This window comes from Hyperoodon ampullatus (assembly GCF_949752795.1).
Source record: "Hyperoodon ampullatus genome assembly, chromosome: 6".
NCBI lineage: Eukaryota > Metazoa > Chordata > Mammalia > Artiodactyla > Ziphiidae > Hyperoodon > Hyperoodon ampullatus.
In genome coordinates, this window is record NC_136919.1 from 736330 (window position 1) to 755151 (window position 18822).

Here is an 18822-nt window from a genome sequence, read left to right on the forward strand (position 1 = left end):
AGTCAATAATCTAAGTTTCCATCTCAAGAAATTAGAAAATGGTGAGCAATATAGACCCAAGTCATGCAGAAGAAGGGAAATAAATATAAGGGAAAAAATCAAAAGAATGTGGAAACTAAAAAACAATAGAAAAAAATTGTGAAAAAGCTGATTCTTTGGAATGATCAATAAAATTGATAAACCTCTAGCAACACTGGCAAAAAAAAAAAAAAAAAAAGTGCAGACACAAATTACCAGTATCAGGAACGAAAGAGGTCTGTCACTACAGACATCACAAAGGATAGGAAAGGAATGCTCTGAATAACTCTGTTGACATAAATTCAATAGCTGGAGTGACATGGACCAAGTCCTTAAAAGCCACAAGCTACCAAAACTCACTCAGCATGAACTAGATAGCTTGAATAGCCCTATCACTACTAAAGAAATTAAATCTATAGTTAAATATCTTCTGAAAAAGAAAGTCTCATAGTTTCACTGGCAAATTACACTAAACATTTAAAGAAGAAATACAAAGTCTACAAATCCCTTCCAGGAAATAAAAGGGGTAGGACAACTTCCCAATTCGTTTACCAGTCCAGCATCACCCCAGTACTGAAACCAGCACTAAAAAGAAAACAACAAACCCTTGTGAACATAGCTGCAAAAACCCTCAACAGATACAATTATTCTTATTCTCTGAAGTAGTTCTGTTCTATGAAGTCACTGCAAACTCCAAGTTAGCCAACACCGAACCACTGCTCCCCAGGGCAGATAGAGGCTCAGATTCCTGAAAGCACAAAAGCACCAAAAACATGGCACGAAACAGACCGTGAAAAGGACACTTGTTTACAGCAAGAGCTGAAACAAGAAGGCAGTGTCGCCTTGTTCAACCTCAGCTGAGGACGTGCACATCAAGTCTCTCAAACTTTTTGCTGCTCTGTTCATGTCCACAGATGACCACGGAAGCGCTACAAGTATTGATTTGGGGATTACAAAAAAATTTTGAGGTTAGTAAGCAAAATTGCGAATACAAAATCCACAAATAATGAGAACTGACTGTGTTAACAAATAAAATCCAGTGATATATAAAGAAAACAATGCACCACAACCAAGTGAAGTTTATCCTGAGAATGTATGGCTGGTTCAGTATTCAGGAAAATCAGTCAGTGTATATCACCACACTGAGTGTCCAAAGAAGAAAAATCACATTAACATATTAAAGGATGAAGACAAAGCACGTGACAAAATACAGCGCTCATTCGTGACGAAAACTCTAGCAAACTAGAAGGGAACTTCCGCACCCTGACAAAGGGCATCTGCATAACACCTACAACTAACACCGTGCTTCATGGTGGACGACAATTCAGGCTGGGAACAAGGCTCACGTGTGCAGTCATCACCCTACTTCATGCACCTGGGAGTCTTGGCCAGGGCAGTAGGTGAGAAAGAGGAAGAAGAGGCACACACGAGAGGAGGAGATGCAGCTGTCCTGTTTACAGACCACACGACTGTCTGCGTCAGAAACTCCAGGGAATCTACACAAACTCCTGGGGCTAATAGGTGGGCTTAGCACAGTGGTGGGTACAAGGTCAACCACAAAGACCAATTGCATCTACTTACCACCAAATGAACAATTGAAAACTGAATTTTTAAAAGTACCATTTACAATAGCTTCCCACAAAAATGAAATACGTAGGTATAAATCTAACAAAACATGTACTGGATCATTGTTCTGAACACTAGAAAAATGCTGACGAAAAGAATTTTAAGACCTAAACACTAACTAGAGAGAAGAGAAATTGTGTTCAGGGATTGGAAGACTCAAAATTGTAAAGATATCAATTCTCCACAAAGTGATTATATAATGCCAATAAAAGTTTCAGGAGAATTTTTTTGTACATAAAGAGGGGCTGACTATAAAATTTATATGGAAGGGCATAGGAACTAGAATAGCTAAAACAATTTTGAAAAAGAAGATTGAAGTTGGAGGACTCATACTGCACAATATTAAGGTTTACTACGTGGGGACTTTCCTGGCGGTACAGTGGTTAGGAATCCACCTGCCAATGCAGGAGACACAGGTTTGAGCCCTGGTCCGGGAAGATCCCACATGCCACAGAGCAACTAAGGCCGTTCTCCACAACTACTGAGCCTGCGCTCTAGAGCCCGGGCTCGGCAACAAGAGAAGCCACCGCAAAGAGAAGCCCACACACCACAATGAAGAGTGGCCCCCGCTCGCCGCAACTAGAGAAAGGCCGCACGCAGCAACGAAGACCCAACACAGCCAAAAATAAATAAGTAAATAAGTAAATTTATTTTTAAAAACCCACATCTTTAAAAAAAAAAAAAGACTTACTATGTGGCTGCATAATCAAGACAGAACTGGGGACAGAATTCCAATAGAATGTCCAGAAATGAGCCCTCACAAATATGGCCAGTTGTACAGAGGTGCAGAGGGGTCCACAGAGAAGGGATGGTCCTTTCTTTTTTTTTAAAATTAATTAATTAATTATGTATTTGGCTGCATTGGGTCTTCATTGCTGTGTACAGGCTTTTCTCTAGTTGTGGTGAGCAGGGGCTACTCTTCGTTGCAGTGCACGGGCTTCTCATTGTGGTGGCTTCTCTTGTTGCAGAGCGCGGGCTCTAGGCACACGGGCTTCAGTAGTGTGGCATGCGGGCTCAGTAGTTGTGGCTCGCAGGCTTAGTTGCTCCGAGGCATGTGGGATCCTCCCGGACCAGGGATCGAACCCGTGTCCCCTGCATTGGCAGGCAGATTCTTAACCACCAGGAAAGCCCCCGTCCTTTTTTTTTTTTTTTAATTTTATTGAAGTATAGTTGACTTACAATGTTGTGTTAATTTCTCCTGCACAGCAAAGTGACTCAGTTATTTATACACACACACACACACACACACACACACACACACACACACATATATATATTACCTTTCATATTCTTTTCCATTATGGTTTATCACAGGATATTGAATATAGTTCCTTGTGTTATGCAGTAGGACCTTGTTGTTTATCCATCCTGTATATAATAGTTTGCATCTGCTAACCCCAAACTCCCATTCCTTCCCTTCCCTACTCCCCCTCCCTCTTGGCAACCGCAAGTCTGTTCTCTATGTCTGTGAGTCAGTTTCTGTTTCATAGATAGGTTGGTTTGTATCATATTTTAGATTCCACATGTAAGTGATATCATACGGTATTTGTCTTTCTCTTTCTGACTTACTTCGCTCAGTATGATAATCTCTAGGTCCATCCATGTTGCTGCCAATGGCATTATTTCCTTCTTTTTTGATGGCTGAGTCATATTCCATTGTATATATGTACCACATCTTCTTTAGAAAGGATGGTCTTTTCAACACCCAGTGCTGGTGCCTCGGCCATCCACATGCAGAGGAGGTGGACTTGACCAAGCCACACATCTTACAAAGAATAATTCAAAATGGTTCATAGATCAAGGTACATCATGAAACTAAGAGACTTGAGGAGAAAGAACTCTTCATGACCAGGGGTTAGGCAAAAAGTTCTTAGTAACAACACAAAAAGACCATCCACAAAAAAACACACTGATAAATTTGACTTCATCAAGAATTTTAAAATTTGCTCTGTGAAATACACTGTTCAGATAAGATACGGACTGAGAGAAAATATTTGCAAACCTCACACAGGAGAAGGGGCTGCACCTAGAATATATAAAGAATTCTCCAAACTCAGCAGGAAGAAGTCAAACGATCCAACCAAAAGATGTGACACTTGACCAGAGAGGATACACGTGTGTAAAAAGCACGTGGGGAGACGCTCAGCATCCTCAGCCCTTGGTGCAAACTGAAGCCACAGTGAGGCTGGACTGTGCATCGGTCAGATCGGCTGAAATGAAAAGTTGTGATGCAGACACTGGAAGGACGCAGAGACCGGCTCTCTCACGCTGGAGAACATCTGCGCAGTTTTGCATCGAGTTAAACCCAACAGTCTGTCGCCGGGGTGGGAGCGAAAGCACAGGTCCAGCGAAGCCTCGTGCATGAACGTCCACGGCAGCTTTTCACAGTCGGAGAGCGGGAACCCCGATGCCTCCAGCACCGGGGGTTTAGCAAACAGTTCATCAGAGTAGCCAGTCTCCACGTGGGCACGGGGGAGACGCTGGGCCACAGGCCTCAAGCTGAGGGGAAGAAGCCAGGCTCAATTCATCTCTGAGACCCCCTCCCAAGGACAAAACCTCAGCGAGGAGAGCCAGTGGGGTGGGGGCGCTGGGGCCGGGCTGGGCGGTTCTTGTTGTGGTGGCTGGGGTCACACAAATAGACCCGTGTGCACAAAAAGGGGCAATTTCACCGCACGCCTGCAAACCTCCAAACCACTGGACTGGGGCTGACTCTCGCCCTCCTCGTGGGACCACAGCTGCCCTGACTCCGGGCCTTTGCTCTGGCCGAGCCCTCGGCCTTGGGCCCTTTCCAGTCACCTGACTCCGCTGACCTGCCCTTCCCCTGACCACTGGCACCTCCTCCCGCTGGGGAAGGGCGGGGTCTGAGGGCAAAGTCTGAGCAGCCTCCGGAGGGGACCACCCTGGGCGGGGCTGGTGACCTCAGGTGGGGGTAGGCAGCAGCGGCTCGTCACCTGCCTGACAGCAGACCCGGGCTCAGGGGAGCGGTGACCAGAGTCGGGTGGTGGGCAGAGGCGGGACGGCACCTGGCAGGTGCCTGAGAGACGACAGACAGGCCAGCTTCCACGTTTCTGCCACTGCTCATCCACCAGCCCAGGTGAGGGGCCATCTTGGTCTGGGGGTGCTGACCGGTCCTGAGGGCGTGCTCTGTGTGGAGTCTACCCAGCCTCTCTGCCCACCCACTGGGGGCTCGGGGTGCTACACGCCCTGGAGGGGGGTGTGAGGGGGGGTACCGGTGTCCCTGGCCCTGCCTGTAACTTGTCTGTCTCTGTGAGGTGGCCTGTGGCCAGGGTGCTTTTGGGGACACAGGCTGGGTCCCGTCCGGCCTGGCCTGATGGCGGCTCGAGCAGGTCACCCGTCCTCTGTGAGTCGTGCTCTTCCCTCCTTAAGATGGGGTCATGACGCAGACGGGCCGCCTGGAGCCCAGGGCCCTGCATTCGCCCTGAGAGGCGGACGCCTCCCGGGAACAGGCGCATTCCTGTGGGGATACTGATGCCGCACCAAGTCCATGAGCCTCAAAGCTCTGCAGACCTCAGACCATTTCCTTTGGACAGTGGTGGCAACTGGCCCGAGGCCCCTGGTGACCTCGTGCGCGTGGGCCCCCACTCAGGGACGTTTGGGGGCTGGAGAGGGCCCTGCAGAGGCCTCAGCCACTGAGCTGGTGCCGTGGCCCCGTGCAAACCACATTCCTCGGTCAGCCTGGGCCGGCTGTGAGGGACTGTCATGGGGCCAAGTGAAAAGTTTTAGATCAGAGAAGCCTGAGGTTGCGTTTTTAAACAGAAACCAGATGAATCTGTTCAGAACCCCTCGGCCTTCAGGTCCTTCAGTAGAGAAACCGTGCTTCCCGGGACCCGCTGACCTGCTTGGCAACAATTAGACGTCCAGGCAGTCGGTCACCTGTCCCCACCGAGTTCAGGCCTGACCTCAGGGTTCTTAGAAAACTGTCCTGGGAGAGGCCTGGGGTGAGGGCTGCAGGGAGGAGCCAGGTAGGTGGGAGAGGCGGGGCCCTGGGTTCCCGGAGTTTACTGTGGAGCTGGGGCTCCTTATCCTGTGGGGGACGGGAGGAGAGCTGGGGTCCTGGGAGGGTGTGGGCAGTGGGGCTGCCAGATCACACGGGGGTGGCTCCGCTGGGCCCCGGCGTGGCACTAGAAAGGGGGTCTCCGGGACCTCCCCATTGCTGTGTGTTGCAGCCTAGCCTGTCGCCAGACAGGGCATCCCGGTGCCCAGCCCCTGCCGGCCCCTGTGACGCTGTGACACCATGTGTAGCCCGGCTCTCCGGTGTGGTCTTTAGTCCTGCCCATCGACCCAGCCGGGGTGGGCTGTCTGAGCCCCGGGGAGGACCGAGGGGCTCTCCAGGGCAGCGGCACCTGCAGCCAGCAGAGTCTGGGTGCTCACTGCTGCCCACCCCACAGGTGCCAGTCCCGCCCCCATGGGGCTGACATGGAAGGAACGGGCCTTCACAGCCCTGCTGGGGGCTGCAGCGGTCTCAGGCCTCACCACGCTCATTCTCTTCCTGGTGGAGGCCACCAACGTCCTCCTGCCTGCAGACACCAAGGTGTGCCCCCAGACCCCACCCAGGGGAGGCTGGGCTGGGCCGTGACGGCCCCTACGCCCTCCTGACCCTGGTGTCACTCCCAGTTCGGGATCGTGTTCGACGCTGGGTCCTCCCACACATCACTCTTTGTGTATCAGTGGCTGGCAAACAAGGAGAATGACACAGGTGTGGTCAGCCAGGCCCTGGCCTGCCAGGCGAAAGGTCAGTGGGCAGTTCCATCAATGGTGGACGGGTGTTGGGAGCTGCCAGCCGCTGCCCGGCTGGGGTTTCCAGCTGGATGGAGGTTTGGGAAGTGGCACAGGCTGGAGCTGGGCAGTAGCAAATCAACCTAAAGGAAAGGGGCTCAGAGAGGTTCAGTGAGTTGCCCCAGGGGGCCCAGCTGGTCAGTGGGAGCTGGGCCAGGGCTCTGGATCTGTCCTGCCTGAGCCTGCAGAGATCCGAAGCAAACTCTTCCTGCTCCTGGGGCTCCAGACGTGGCATCCCTCCAACCTCTCCCCCGGACTTCACGTGGCCTCTCCCCTGTGTGTCTCAAATCTCCCTCTTCTGTCTCTTGTAAGGATGCCAGTTGTTGGTTTTAGGGCTCACCTGGGGAATCCAGGATGAGCTCATCTTAAGATCCCTAACTTAATGACATCTGCAAAGACCCTTTTTCCAGATACGGTCCCATTTGCAGGCTCCAAGGGTGAGGACGTGGACGCATCTTTGGGGGCTATTTTTCAACCTCCCACAGGCCCTTTCAGCCCAGCTTCCTTCGGGGCCTGGAGCCTTGTCCTGTGGTGGTGTGTTTCAGGGCCTGGCATCTCTTCCTACGCCTCTGACCCTGCACAGGCTGGCGAGAGCCTGCAGGGCTGCCTGGAGGAGGCGCTGGCACTGATCCCAAAGGCCAAGCATCAGCAAACGCCCATGTTCCTGGGGGCCACGGCTGGCATGAGGCTGCTCAGGTGTGGGGGCTGGTGTGGGCCCGCACACGTCCCTGGGGTGCAGTGTGAGAGCTGTGGTCCCTGCTCAGGCGGGAAGGAGGAGGGGTGGCTTCTGCCATCTCCAGCGTCCTTGTCCTCTCCGTGCAGCCAGAAGAACAGCTCTCAGGCGGAGGACGTCTTTGCAGCAGTCAGCCGGGTCCTGAGCCAGTCTCCCGTGGACTTCTGGGGTGCTGAGCTCCTGGCTGGGCAGGACGAAGGGGCCTTAGGTTGGGTCACCATCAACTATGTCCTGGGCCTGCTGGTGAAGGTGCCACAGACGGTCCCAGGGTGGAGGGGTGCTCGGGGGGGACATCGTGGCTGGCCCCAGGACTCAGTGCCCCCCGTCTGTGGCCAGTACTCTTTCTCCGGAGAATGGATCCGGCCTCTGGAGGGGACGTTGGTGGGTGCCCTGGACATGGGTGGGGCCTCCACCCAGATCACCTTTGTGCCTGGAGGCCCCATCCTGGACAACACCACCCAGGCCACCTTCCGCCTGTATGGCACAGAACACAGCGTCTACACCCACAGCTACCTCTGCTTCGGGCGCGATGAGATGCTGAACCGGCTCCTGGGCGGGCTGGTGCAGGTGGGCTGCTCTGCGGGAGGTGGGCGGGGCGCCCTTCCAGGCGGGTGCTCAGAGGTGCCCCCACCTTCCCCGCAGAGCAGCCCAGGCCTCCTGGTGCGTCACCCCTGCTACCACAGCGGCTACCGGGGCACGCTGGCCCTGGCCCCCCTGTACGGGTCGCCCTGCGTCCAGGCCGCAGCCCCCAGAGACCTCGGCCAGAACCTCACCGTGGAGGGGACGGGGAACCCCGGGGCCTGTGTCGCCGCCATCCGGGGTCTCTTCAACTTCTCCAGCTGCGACGGCCGAGGAGACTGCGCCTTCGACAGGGTCTACCAGCCCCCCGTGCGGGGCCAGTTCTACGTGAGCCCCCACGGCCTGCCCTCGGGGCCCAGCTTCCCCTCGGGGCCCCAGGTGGGGTGGGGTGGGGCGGGGCGGGGAGGAACCCGGCTCACCCTGGGTCCCCTGCCCGGGCACTTCGTCCTCCCACCCCAGGCCTTCTCCAGCTTCTACCACACCTTCCACTTCCTGAACCTCACCTCCAGGCCGTCGCTGGCCACGGCCAATGCCACCGTCTGGGAGTTCTGCCAGAGGCCCTGGAAGCTGGTGGGTGGATGCGGGCCGCCCGCCCCCCACCTGGGCCCCAGCTCCCTGGGCTGCAGACTCCACTGAGCAGGGACCCCGTCCCAGACAGTGTGGCCGGGGGGCTGGGGGGCTCCAGGCAGGAGACTCAGGGTCACGTCTCCAAGGGGGACCAGCCTTGGGGGCCCAGGAGGTGAGGCCTCATGGGGCTTCTGGCCTCCCGGGCCCCCAGGTGGAGGCGAGCTCGCCCGGGCAGGACCGCTGGCTGCGTGACTACTGTGCCTCAGGCCTGTACATCCTCACGCTTCTGCTCGAGGGCTACGGGTTCAGCCAGGAGACCTGGGGCGGCATCGAGTTCCGCAAGCAGGTGACGGCTCAGGGCGAGTGGGGGTTGGGGCCTCGGGCGCCGCCCGCAGCCTGAGCGGCGTGTGGCCCGCAGGCCGGTGGCACCGACGTGGGCTGGACGCTGGGCTACATGCTGAACCTGACCAGCCTGATCCCCGCTGAGGCGCCTGCCCCGTGGCGGGCACAGAGCTATGGCGTCTGGGTGGCCGGAGTCGTCTTTTTGGTGCTGACCCTCATGGCCATTCTCGGGGCCACTGCGGTGCAGCTCTGGCTCCGGGACTAGGCCGGCTGCCACCTGGTGCTGGAAGGCAGAGGCCTGAGCTGGCCAGAGCCTTCCTGAGCCCCGACCCCCAAGGCTTGCCCTGGGGGATCTGGCCCCATGGTCACATGGCCCCCTTTTGCCCTTGAGGTCATTCTGGCCACGGAGGCTGTGCCGTGGCCCCGACCATGGCCTTCAGGTCCCAGCGCCCCAGCGTGTTTCCCATGTTGCACGAGGGCTGGGCCATCGCGACCCCTGCAGCCCTCAGGGCTGTGTGACTGCAGACCTACGGGTTCAGGGCCAGGCCGAGCCTGGGACTGGGGGCGACTGCTGGAGGTAGAGGGGGCCCGGCTCTTTGGGAGGGGCCAGCAGCGGGCCCTGGGCTCTCCAGGAGCTGTCAGAGCCAGTGTCCAGGCCCTGCGGGCTTTTCCCAGAGTGGCCACCCTACACCCTTGGAAGCCTCAGTCAGGCCCCCTCAGTGGCCAAGCCCAGGAGATGGCCACACCTCGGTAGGGGCAGATCTCGCCTTTATTAAACCCTCCTCGCCACGGACTTCTTAGCGCCAAGCTCCTCATGTGCGCCGGACGGCCGGGACCACGAAGCACTTGGGGAAAATACCGATGCGGCCGTCACAGTGGCCCTCCAGCCACGCCTGGTCCACTGCAGGGGGCGTCAGGGCATCACCACATCTGCTCGCAGACACCGCGTCTGCCCCGGGGCCCCGGCAGGGCGATGAGGGGGCAGTGCCAGCTCTACCTTCGCACAGGACATCCACAGTGTCTCCCGGCTGCAGGGCCAGGTCCTCGGGCCCCTGGGCGGAGTAGCCGTGCCGGGCCACCACCTGGTAGAGGACAGGCCGGCCGCCCACTCCCTGTGGCAGCGGGGAGGGCTGTAGGGTAAGCTCAGCACGGAGAGAAGGGCTGGACGTCCCCGCCCCGGGCCGCCCCCCAGCCCGGCTCACCTGGCACTGTAGCCGCAGCTCCCCAGGGCCGGCAGCCGCGCCCCGCCAGGCCCTCTGCAGTGCCTCCTCCCCGGTGAGGGGCACCCAGCCCCTGCTGTCACTAGGGTCTTGGTAACTGCAAAGAGACGCCTCAGAGTGGGCAGCGCGGGCAGGGACTTTAGGGAGGGTGCTGACCTCTGACCTCAAAAGCCTCTCCCAGGGCCAGGACTAATAGGTGCCCAGCTTGGAGCCCTCCCACCCGGCTTTCCAGCTCACCTGAGCTGCCCAGTCTGGGCCTGGTGAGGGAGGGCCTGGCTCATCAGGGCCCGCAGGCTGGACAGGTCAGCTCCTCTTGGGGCCCTCAGGGCCAGGGTGAAGGTGCACTGCACTGTGAAGGTCACCAAGGACTCGGGGCCCCCTCCAGCCATACCCTGGGTCCAGGCAGAAAGGTGGTTGGTCTCCAAGGCCCCAGGTCTGTGTGCCCAGGACTGCCAGGGTGGGCTTCGGGCCAGGGGGCAGGGCAGGGGCTGAGAGGGTGGGAGGGGCCTGGGGCTCTGGACTTGTGAGGCTTCTTTAGCTGGGGTCCCTAGAGGCATTCGGAGGATGGGGTCTGGCCTTGGAGCCCCACATCCCTGGGGGGTGGAGGGTGACATGAGGGCCAGTGCCTCTTACCCCAGCGCCTGCAGGATCCTCAGAGGAGCCAGGGCCCGGCCCCCCATCCGCCAGCAGCCCTGCGGGGTGGGGAGGAGTCAGGGACTCCGGTGGCTACCGATCCCCAAAGGAGAACATGTTGGAGTAGAGGGCACCACGCGCCCACCGGGAGCCCCAAGGCCACCAGTTTCCTCCCTGGAGGACAAAGAGGCTGCTCCCGGCCCCGCCCAGATGCCTGCCTGGGGCTCCTTCCACAAAGCACCCTCCCACCACCAGCTGCTCAGGGGGCCTCACCTGGAGGACCCACTGGCCAGCTTGCTCCACGTGGGGCCTCTGCAAGGAAAGCCACAGGCTGGGGCTCTGCCGGGCCAGGGTGGGGCCCTGAGGGCGGAGGTAGCTTTCCCTGGGCCTGGAGCTCGTCGGGGGCGGTGCCCAGACACTGTCCAAGCAGAGGCAGTGGTGAGGGGCATGGCCTGCAAGACAGCCTGGCCAGGCAGGAAGCCACAAATCTAACGCCGTTGGAGGTGAATTTGGGGCATGAACCAGGTCCCTATAGGCCTGGAGACTACAGACAGGCCACCTTGCACTGTGGGCACCAATCAGTCTTCCCCTGGCCCACCAGGAGGTGGCAGCTCCAGCTGGGGTTCCCAGTGACCCTGGGGTCTGGGGACCGAAGCCAGGGACCTGCTGGACTTCACCCTGTGTTGGGACCCTAAGCAGTGGGTGTGCGGAGGGGCAGCAGAAACCCCAGAGGGCCCCAGTCCTGGCCACACCGACCAGCTGGCTCAGATCCCGATTTCAGGTGGGATCTGAAAGTTGGACCAAGTCTGTAAACTGAGTGTTTAGATTTTATCAGACTTGTCAGCTGTTTAAAGCAATTGGGAAGCTGCTGCCCATTGTCAGGAAGGCCAAGTGCTCCAACACCCAGTATGTGAACTTAGGGCCACGGGGTTTCATCAAGCACAGCTGTGATGGATGGCTTTCCAGGGCACCAATCTGTCCACCGAGTTAGCTGGACATCAGTGAAAGAGGAAGTGAAGTGACCGTCTTGTTTCAAACTGAGTCCTTTGATAAATTGAATGTGAAATTTAACCACCTTCTCTGTGCTGGGCGGCCTCCCGGCTCCTGGGGCTGGCTGCGTACCCCTCCTGGCACACCTGCCAGCACACCTGCCCAGGAGAATCCTGTGCCCCTCCCTTCCTTGGCCTCACCCAGTGCCTGGGGCATCTCGGGGAGTCCCATGTCCAAGGAGGAAGGCCGGGGGCCCCAGCTGAGGGGTGGGAGCCTCATGGCTATGACGCACGGGCTGCAGGTCCCTCCCGGGCCCAGGGCGAGGAGCAGACACCCAGGCTCCTGTCTATGCACATGTGAGCGGCAGTGTGTCCCTGACCCATGGCGTCCGGTCACTGTGGCTGGCTCCCGCCAAGTCCCTGGCCTGCCTGAGGAAGCCAAATCTCTATCCCCCAGCAGGTGATGAGGCCACCTGCCCTGCCCTGAGACCCTTGCAGGGCCCAGCTGCGGCTGGTCCTGAAGCTCAGCCTGGGGCGGGGGTCCTCCAAACACTATGGCCCCTGCCCGCCCTGCCCGGGTCACCCACCTGTTCATCATTGGTGACCAGTGTGCCGTGGTCAGCCTGCCCAGCCTGGCCAGAGCTGACCTCCATCTCCGCATCAAGGGGCGTCCTGGGGCCACAGCGGGTACCAGGTCTGGAGGGGCCTGTGTCACGGGCCCTGCAGGGAAGGGGGAGGGGTCCTCGTCCTCAGGCCTCACCCAGCCAGCACGGAGGTCGAGGTCCTCCGGGAAAGGTGGGCCTAGGAGAGCCCTGAGCTGGAAACAAGGAGCACCCCAGTCGGACCGCCGCCTGTGAGGCTGCATCTGGCGGGGCTGGCAGGGCTGCTCCCGTCGGCCTGCAGCCTAGCCTGCAACCCACCCCGGTGCCTCTGGTGCCCACCCCCAGGCCTGAGCAGAGCTTCAGTGAGGGGCAGGCAGGCCCCTTCCCCAGGAGCAGAACAGGTTCAGGACAAATGGGGGCACAGGGAGGGCTGAGCAAGGCGGGACCCCTTTCCCTGCACTGGGGCTCCAGCCAGTCCAGAAAGGGGACACAGCCACCCTGGCCCCTGGCCCAGAGTGGCCACACTGGGTCTGCAAAGGGGTTTTAGCCTCGGGCCGGAAGACAGGCCTCGCAGGGCCTCTGCCAACAGGGGAAGAAGAGTGGGGGGCCACGGCCCCTTCCTACCGTTCGGCAGCCCCAGGCCTGGCTTCACCACGTGCGTAGAGAGCCTGTGGGCACACAGTGACCCCCTCCTCAGGATGCAGACCCCACGGAGCATCGGGGGCTGGGGGGCAAGGCTGCACAGTTTTCACTGGCTCTCTCCCGGGATGGGACGCCCCCCCCATGTTTAGATCAGAAGGACGCTGAGAAGCCCGCGGGGAGGGTTTAAGGCGTCCCTAAGAGTAATGGGTCTGGAAGGCCCCAGCTGCAAAACGTCAGAGGAGAAGTCCGGTGGCTGGAAGGCTACCCACCCACCTGTGGCTGCTGAGGCCGGGCGTCCTCGTGCTGGCCGTCAGGGATGGCGGAGGCCACCACCTGGGGAGGGACAGCGAGGGGCCGGCCGAGTCAGGGGTGCCCAGCCCTCACTGTCCATTCTGAACCCCGAAGTCTCCCATCTGCCCGGGGGGCGCTGCCCAAGCCTGGCCCAAAGACGTTGGACCACGGTGGTGGGGGCAGAGAGGCGGGAAAAATATGTTTGAAGAAGGCAAACATCTGTGCTGATCATTTTAACTTATTTTTCATACAACCTTTAAAATATTCTTGTTTCTTAGAAGCAGTCATCTCCTGTGATGACAGGACTCCAAGTTGATGGATTAATGCAGCTCAGAGCCCCCTCCTCCACGCAGCCCTCCAGCAGAGACACACAGCACCTAGCCCTCGGGTGACCGGGGGGGGTGTCAGGCCTGGCTGAGGGCCACCAGCTGGAAACCAGAGTGACTCTTCCTCTGTGCACCGGGAGTCCTCACTGCCCCAGCTACCACCCGGCCTTCGGGGTGAGCTGCTCCCCACTGTCCTGTGATTTTGCTGGTGCTGCCCCGCCCTGACCCACGGTGGGCAGAGGTGGCCCAGGCCAGCCTGCCTCGCTCCTCCCCAGGGTCTTGCTCTCTGAGGCAGAGATGCAGGGAGGCCACAGAAACACAAAACCCAGGAGATGCTGAGGCCAGAAGAGCGAGTCGAGGGCGGAGGGAGGCACGGCTGGCACCGCCTTGGGGGTCCTCAGCAGCTGCTGGGGGGCTCCACTGCCAGGTTCCAAGACCCAGATCTGTGAGCCCCATTTAGAGACACTGCTGCCCACCCCGGGAGCCTTGTGTCCTCTGTCCACCCACCAAGGCCTTGATGACCCCGAGTGTCCCTGTGAACTCAGCCTGGAAGCTCGGGACACGGTGTGAGCTCAGCAGGGGCCTGGCTGCCCGCCGCTCTGCGGCCTGCTGGGTGCTGCTGGCCCCGGAGACCCTGGGGCCTGAGAAGCGAGAAGCTACCCCTCCCTTACCTTGGCCTTGCCCAGGAAATCCACGGGCTCCAGGTGTTCCAGGTGCCGCCTGTGCGGCCGGAAGACCTCACCCCTGGGGACCTGCCGAGGCTGCAGGGAGGCCTGTTTCTGGAGGGGGGTCCGGACAATGCAGACCTGAGCACTGGGCCAGGCCTGAGGCTGCAGGAGCCTCAAAGCAGAAGGGATGGCTTGGCCCTGTCACCTACTTCCCATAGCCCATGGGAAGCCCAGCCCACACCTGGGCACACAGGCCGCTCCTTCCAGAATTTTCTTCAGCTCATATAGTCAGTCTTGGGGGCGGGACAGATGTGAGCCCCAAACTGCAGGCTATGGGCCTGGCAAGCTGCCTGAGTCAGCTTAGGAGTCTGGCTCTGCTCCCCTTCCCCCTCACCTGCCCCCCACCTGCCCCCTCACCTGCCCCCCACCTTCCCCCTCACCTCCCCCCACCTGCACTTGGCCCAGGGCGATGTCCAGGTCATCGCGGGCCCCTTCCGGCCCCTTGGAGATGGCTTCCTCTAGGCTGTGGGTGGCCTCCGCCCAGAGCCCCAGCTGGCTCTGCACTGCAGCCACGTTGAAGAGTACCTGAGAGTGAGGCATGGGTGACGGCAGGCCCAGGACGCCCCCCAGCCCCACCACCTGGTCCCACACCTGGCCCTGCCCCTGGTCCAGCCACTGCGCTTCCCAGACACAGCTGCCCAGGGCTCTTCCTGGCGCCCAGCAGACGTGGAGCCCGCCTGGCTCTGCCCCTGGGCCGGCTCTGCCCGGCAGGCCTCATTCCCCAGACCCCCAGCCAGAGCGGATCAGCCCTCCCTGCTTTTCTGCTCTGAGTGTCAGGCGGACCTCCCATCGCTGGAAGCAGCCTCTCGGCCTTGGCAGCCCCGTCCTGCATTTGGCCTGACCCCCTCCTCCCCGTGCTGCCCTGCTTACTGAACCCCCAAGAGTCTGGGGTGCTGTCTGAGGAAGGCCTCTCTCCGTCCCGCCCCTCCCCGCGTGTGGAAGGACGTTTTGGGCTGGATGTGCTGGGAAACAGCAGCAAAGTCGCCAGTGCTCCCGGGAGCCGAGGGGGGAGGGTGGGGAGCGCTCAGCCACAGCAGCCTCTGTCCCCACAGGGACACCGCGCTCCCAGAGCTGCTGTCACGTGGCCTGCTGGGGTCACGGCCGGCCGACTCCCACAGTCCGCCTTGCACACAGTGCCCTGGGCCCGGGCCACCCCGGCGGGACGTCCCCCGCGGCTGGCTTACTGGGACACGGGTGGTTCCCAGGGGCTCCGAGGCAGCACGTTTCCGGGAGCGCTAGGAGCACGGGCGCTCCTCCTAATCCCCTCCATCAGTGCCCACCCCGCCCCAGGAGGCCAGGAACGGCGCCAAGCGAGAACCCCAGGGCAGGGATGCCGGGGGCCCACAGCCAGGCCTGCTTCGGCCCAGCCCCCCCCCCGCCCCGCCTGTCACCTCTCACCTCTGACCCTCCCCTGCGCCCCACGGTGGGATTTGGGGGCCCCTCTGGCCAGAGGGAGCACCTGAGTCAACACGGCCCCAGCTGTGACAGTGACAAGACAGCGGGACCCAGAGGATGGGGTCTTCAGGACGAGCGGCCTGGAAGGACCACCTGGGCCGCCTGCCCACAGACAGCACCCCCAGCACCCAGCTGCGTCCCGCTCTCCGCACGCCCACCTCCCAGGCCTGCAGCTTGAACCGCAGGCCCAGCTGGGTGTAGTCGATGGCGGCATTGTCCCTCAGTAGTGCCAGGGTCCGCTGGAAGTCGGACAGGGCCTCCCGGAACCTGTGGGCGGCAGGGGAGCCTGGCGTGGAGGCCCTCAGCGGCCAGAAGGCAGGGGGCGGAGCTTCGCCCAGCCCCACGCTGCCCCGGCTCCTGCTGCAGTGGTGGAGGCCGTGGTGGTCACCCAGGTCTCAACACGGGGTCCACACACAGACGGGCTGAGCAGCACGTGGGGCTCCAGCTCTGCCCTCTGGGCACCTCGCTCCCCTGCCCGCACCCCAGACCCTCTCCCAAACCTCGGTGTGCAGGGTGCCCTGGGCGTGTCCTGCCTGCTTCTCGGGCCCCACCCCATGGGCCTCCCCATGCAGAGTCCCGCTGGAAGCTCCCCAGCCCCCACCAGAATCCCCATCGCCCCCCCGGAAGGCTCCTGGGTCGATGAGGAGGTCTCCCCCAGAGCCCATCTGCCCCCAGTGGGACCTTCTTTGGGGGCCGGGCCTGTCCTGCAGCCCGGATCCCTTCTCTGGGAAGGGCCCGGCGCCGAGGGCTGGGTGGCTAGGGAGGACCCCCATCACCTCCATGTCCGGGGACACACCACTTCTCCAGCCCTGCCCTCGGTTTCCACGTGGGCAGAACGGGTATAATCGCGCTGTCCCGGCTACAGCAGGGATGCAGGAGCAAAGGAGGGGAAGCCGGCGCAAGCACTCTGTGATCCCCCGAACCCCGTAAAGAGCCAAGGGTCAAGGTGTGGCCCTGCCCTGCTTCTGCCACCACACGACCACAGCATCCTGTTCCTGGGCTCCCCTGGGGCCGCCCAGGAGGGGTGGGTAAGAGGAGGTGACCCGTGGGCAGAGAGAAACACAGGAAAGGGCTCTGCAGAGCCAAAGGGCCATCAGAGAAAGAACAGGGCACTTCTGTGCTCACCTCTCCAGCTGGAAGTTGGCCACTCCTCGCTGGAAGAAGGCAACAGCCATGCAGGCATCCTTGGTCACTGCCTGGTCAAATGCCTGGGGACAAAAATGCCCATGGAACACCCAGGTCTGTAACCCCGTCACTCCTGTGTCACAGATGCGGTCCAGGCGGATGCCCAGCAATGGATCAAGGAATCCTGTTGGCCCCCATCATGGCCACCTGCAGGAGAAGGTCTCCCGCGCCCACCCGGGGGGCCTCTGAGTCTGAGGCTGGGCGCACGCGTCACGGCCACAACCCCAAGCCGCCTGGGCTCCCGAGGTGCCTTGCGACGCACTCAGGGGCAGCTCGGTGGCAGCACAAACCAACTTGTTTACCATGAGGACAAGGAAACACTCCATCGCATTAATAATAGTTACTTTCGGGGGAGGGCGTTATGCAAGGTTTTTGTCTTTTTTAAATCCTAGTTTTGGTAGTTCGTACAAATTGACGCACTTCTCATCTATTAGAATCAGAAAGAGCAACAACACAAAAGTCTTAATATGTGTGTAAAACACAGCTCTTCCTGAAACTAGGCTCAGAAATGACATCATCTGTTCCTAAGGAGAACAGCAGCCACCAGTTAAACACAAGCAAGAGGAGGGCATACAGCAGCTATCAAGTTAAATACAGGCAACTGGATTGGTGTCATGGCCAACTGGGGGGCTTGTTGAACTGAGTTTGACCCGAGTTGTCCCCTCTCTCTGGTTAAATCACGGTTTAGAGGAAGTGGTGATTGGATTGGCCTCACACTGCTGATTCCATGGTGTCCAGTGATCACACCCCCCTTGTTGGATAACATTTTAACACTGACATTGCTGCTGAGATAACTGTAGATTCATACACAGATGTGAAGAATGACAGGGTAGGTCCCTTGAACACGTTTTCGGTAGCCGTCACTGATGGCCTGAACAACACGGGAACCTGGCTCTTTCTGAGGGGGATTCGGTGTGCTGCTGGCTTTTTGCTGTCACCCGTGGAACGTGCACCACTGTAATAAACCTGGGGGCTTGAAGGGCAGAGAGTGGCCTTGCTGGCCCCTCGGCGGAGGCATGTGTGTGTGTGCGCCCATGTGTACCCCCAGCTCTTGGTTCTGCTTTGGGGAGTGGGTGGGAGACAGGTGAGCACTCAAATCTGGGGTTTGGGCAGCAACCAGAGACCTTGTCTCCTGGCCATCACCGCAGAAGGCCCAGCCCAAACCCTACACCCTGGGTGCCCCTTCCCAGCCCCATCCAGCTTCGAGCCTGTTTACGGGTATGTTAGCACCTCGGCCAAGAGCACCTGAGCCAGTGTTCATCCCGGCCGTCCCCCAAAACTGCAGAGCCTGGCACATGGTCACCACACAGTGGAGGCAGTGCCAGAGCCCTGCACCCCCATCCCGGCCCTGACTCAGCTCCGCTGGGGTCCCCTGCCCACACAGGCCTCCCCTGCTTAGGTGTTCACTGAGGTGGACCTGGGGAGACATCCTCAGTGGCCATCAGGGAGGAAGGGCAGGGGTCCTGGGCTCACCCCTGCAGCTGGGACTTTATCCCACCCCTCACCGACTCCCCACCCAGGGCCAGAGAGCAGCGTCCCCCAGGGGGACGGGCCCCTGGCTCACCCGCAGCGCGGCCTCCGGGTCCCCGGCTAGCAGGTGCACGCAGCCCACGTTGAAGCTCATCCTGGCGGGCGGCTCCCGGACGCTCGAGAAGAGTCGCAGGGCGTAGTCCCAGTCCCCACGCGCCACGGCCTGCGCGCCCCGGTGCCAGTCGCGCACCAGGTCCCCGAGCGAGGGCATGACGACGTGAACACCAGCCCGGCCCCACGGCGGAAGTCGGAGATTCCTGGCCGAAGCGCGGCGGGCGCGGCCGGCGGCGTTGGGGGTCCCGTCACGGATCCGGTGGGGTGGCTGGGGGCCGAGGACCGCGGAGCAGGGGCCCCTGGATCCGGAGACCAGCGTGGGGCTGCGGGAGCCCTCCGAGGAGGACGGGAGGGTCGGGGACCGACACCGGCGCCAGGTACTCGGTGAGGGGCGGGGCGGGCCGGGGAGCGCCAGGTGCGCCAGGTGCGCCAGGCCTCCTGCGGCCCACGGCGCCCCCTGGCGGCAGAGCGGCCCCACCCAGTCAGCCCCGCCCCCGTACTGACC

The 18822-nt window shown here is 60.3% G+C and overlaps 2 protein-coding genes across 3 annotated transcripts; one reads left to right on the forward strand and one right to left on the reverse strand.

Moving 5' to 3' along the window:
- Window positions 1-6070: 6070 nt before the first annotated feature.
- ENTPD8 (ectonucleoside triphosphate diphosphohydrolase 8) lies at window positions 6071-8927 on the forward strand (the record flags this gene model as incomplete). Of its 2 annotated transcripts, XM_079706347.1 has the most annotated exons (9): window positions 6071-6196; window positions 6280-6397; window positions 6987-7137; window positions 7264-7423; window positions 7511-7741; window positions 7817-8080; window positions 8213-8323; window positions 8532-8666; window positions 8739-8927. In XM_079706347.1, 9 exons carry the CDS (start codon window positions 6071-6073, stop codon window positions 8925-8927), a joined length of 1485 nt encoding a protein of 494 aa, XP_079562473.1. The 2 variants fall into 2 exon arrangements, with proteins under 2 accessions (XP_079562473.1, XP_079562474.1); XM_079706348.1 differs by lacking the exon at window positions 8213-8323.
- Window positions 8928-9426: 499 nt separating this feature from the next.
- On the reverse strand, window positions 9427-18474 carry NOXA1 (NADPH oxidase activator 1; the record flags this gene model as incomplete). The annotated part of the gene is made up of 13 exons (XM_079706633.1): window positions 9427-9563; window positions 9660-9774; window positions 9865-9979; window positions 10120-10274; window positions 10789-10827; window positions 12092-12224; window positions 12731-12774; window positions 13022-13081; window positions 14037-14144; window positions 14484-14618; window positions 15707-15815; window positions 16674-16756; window positions 18298-18474. The coding sequence occupies 13 exons, from the start codon at window positions 18472-18474 to the stop codon at window positions 9475-9477; spliced, it is 1362 nt and encodes a 453-aa protein (XP_079562759.1). The 3' UTR covers window positions 9427-9474.
- Window positions 18475-18822: the final 348 nt, after the last annotated feature.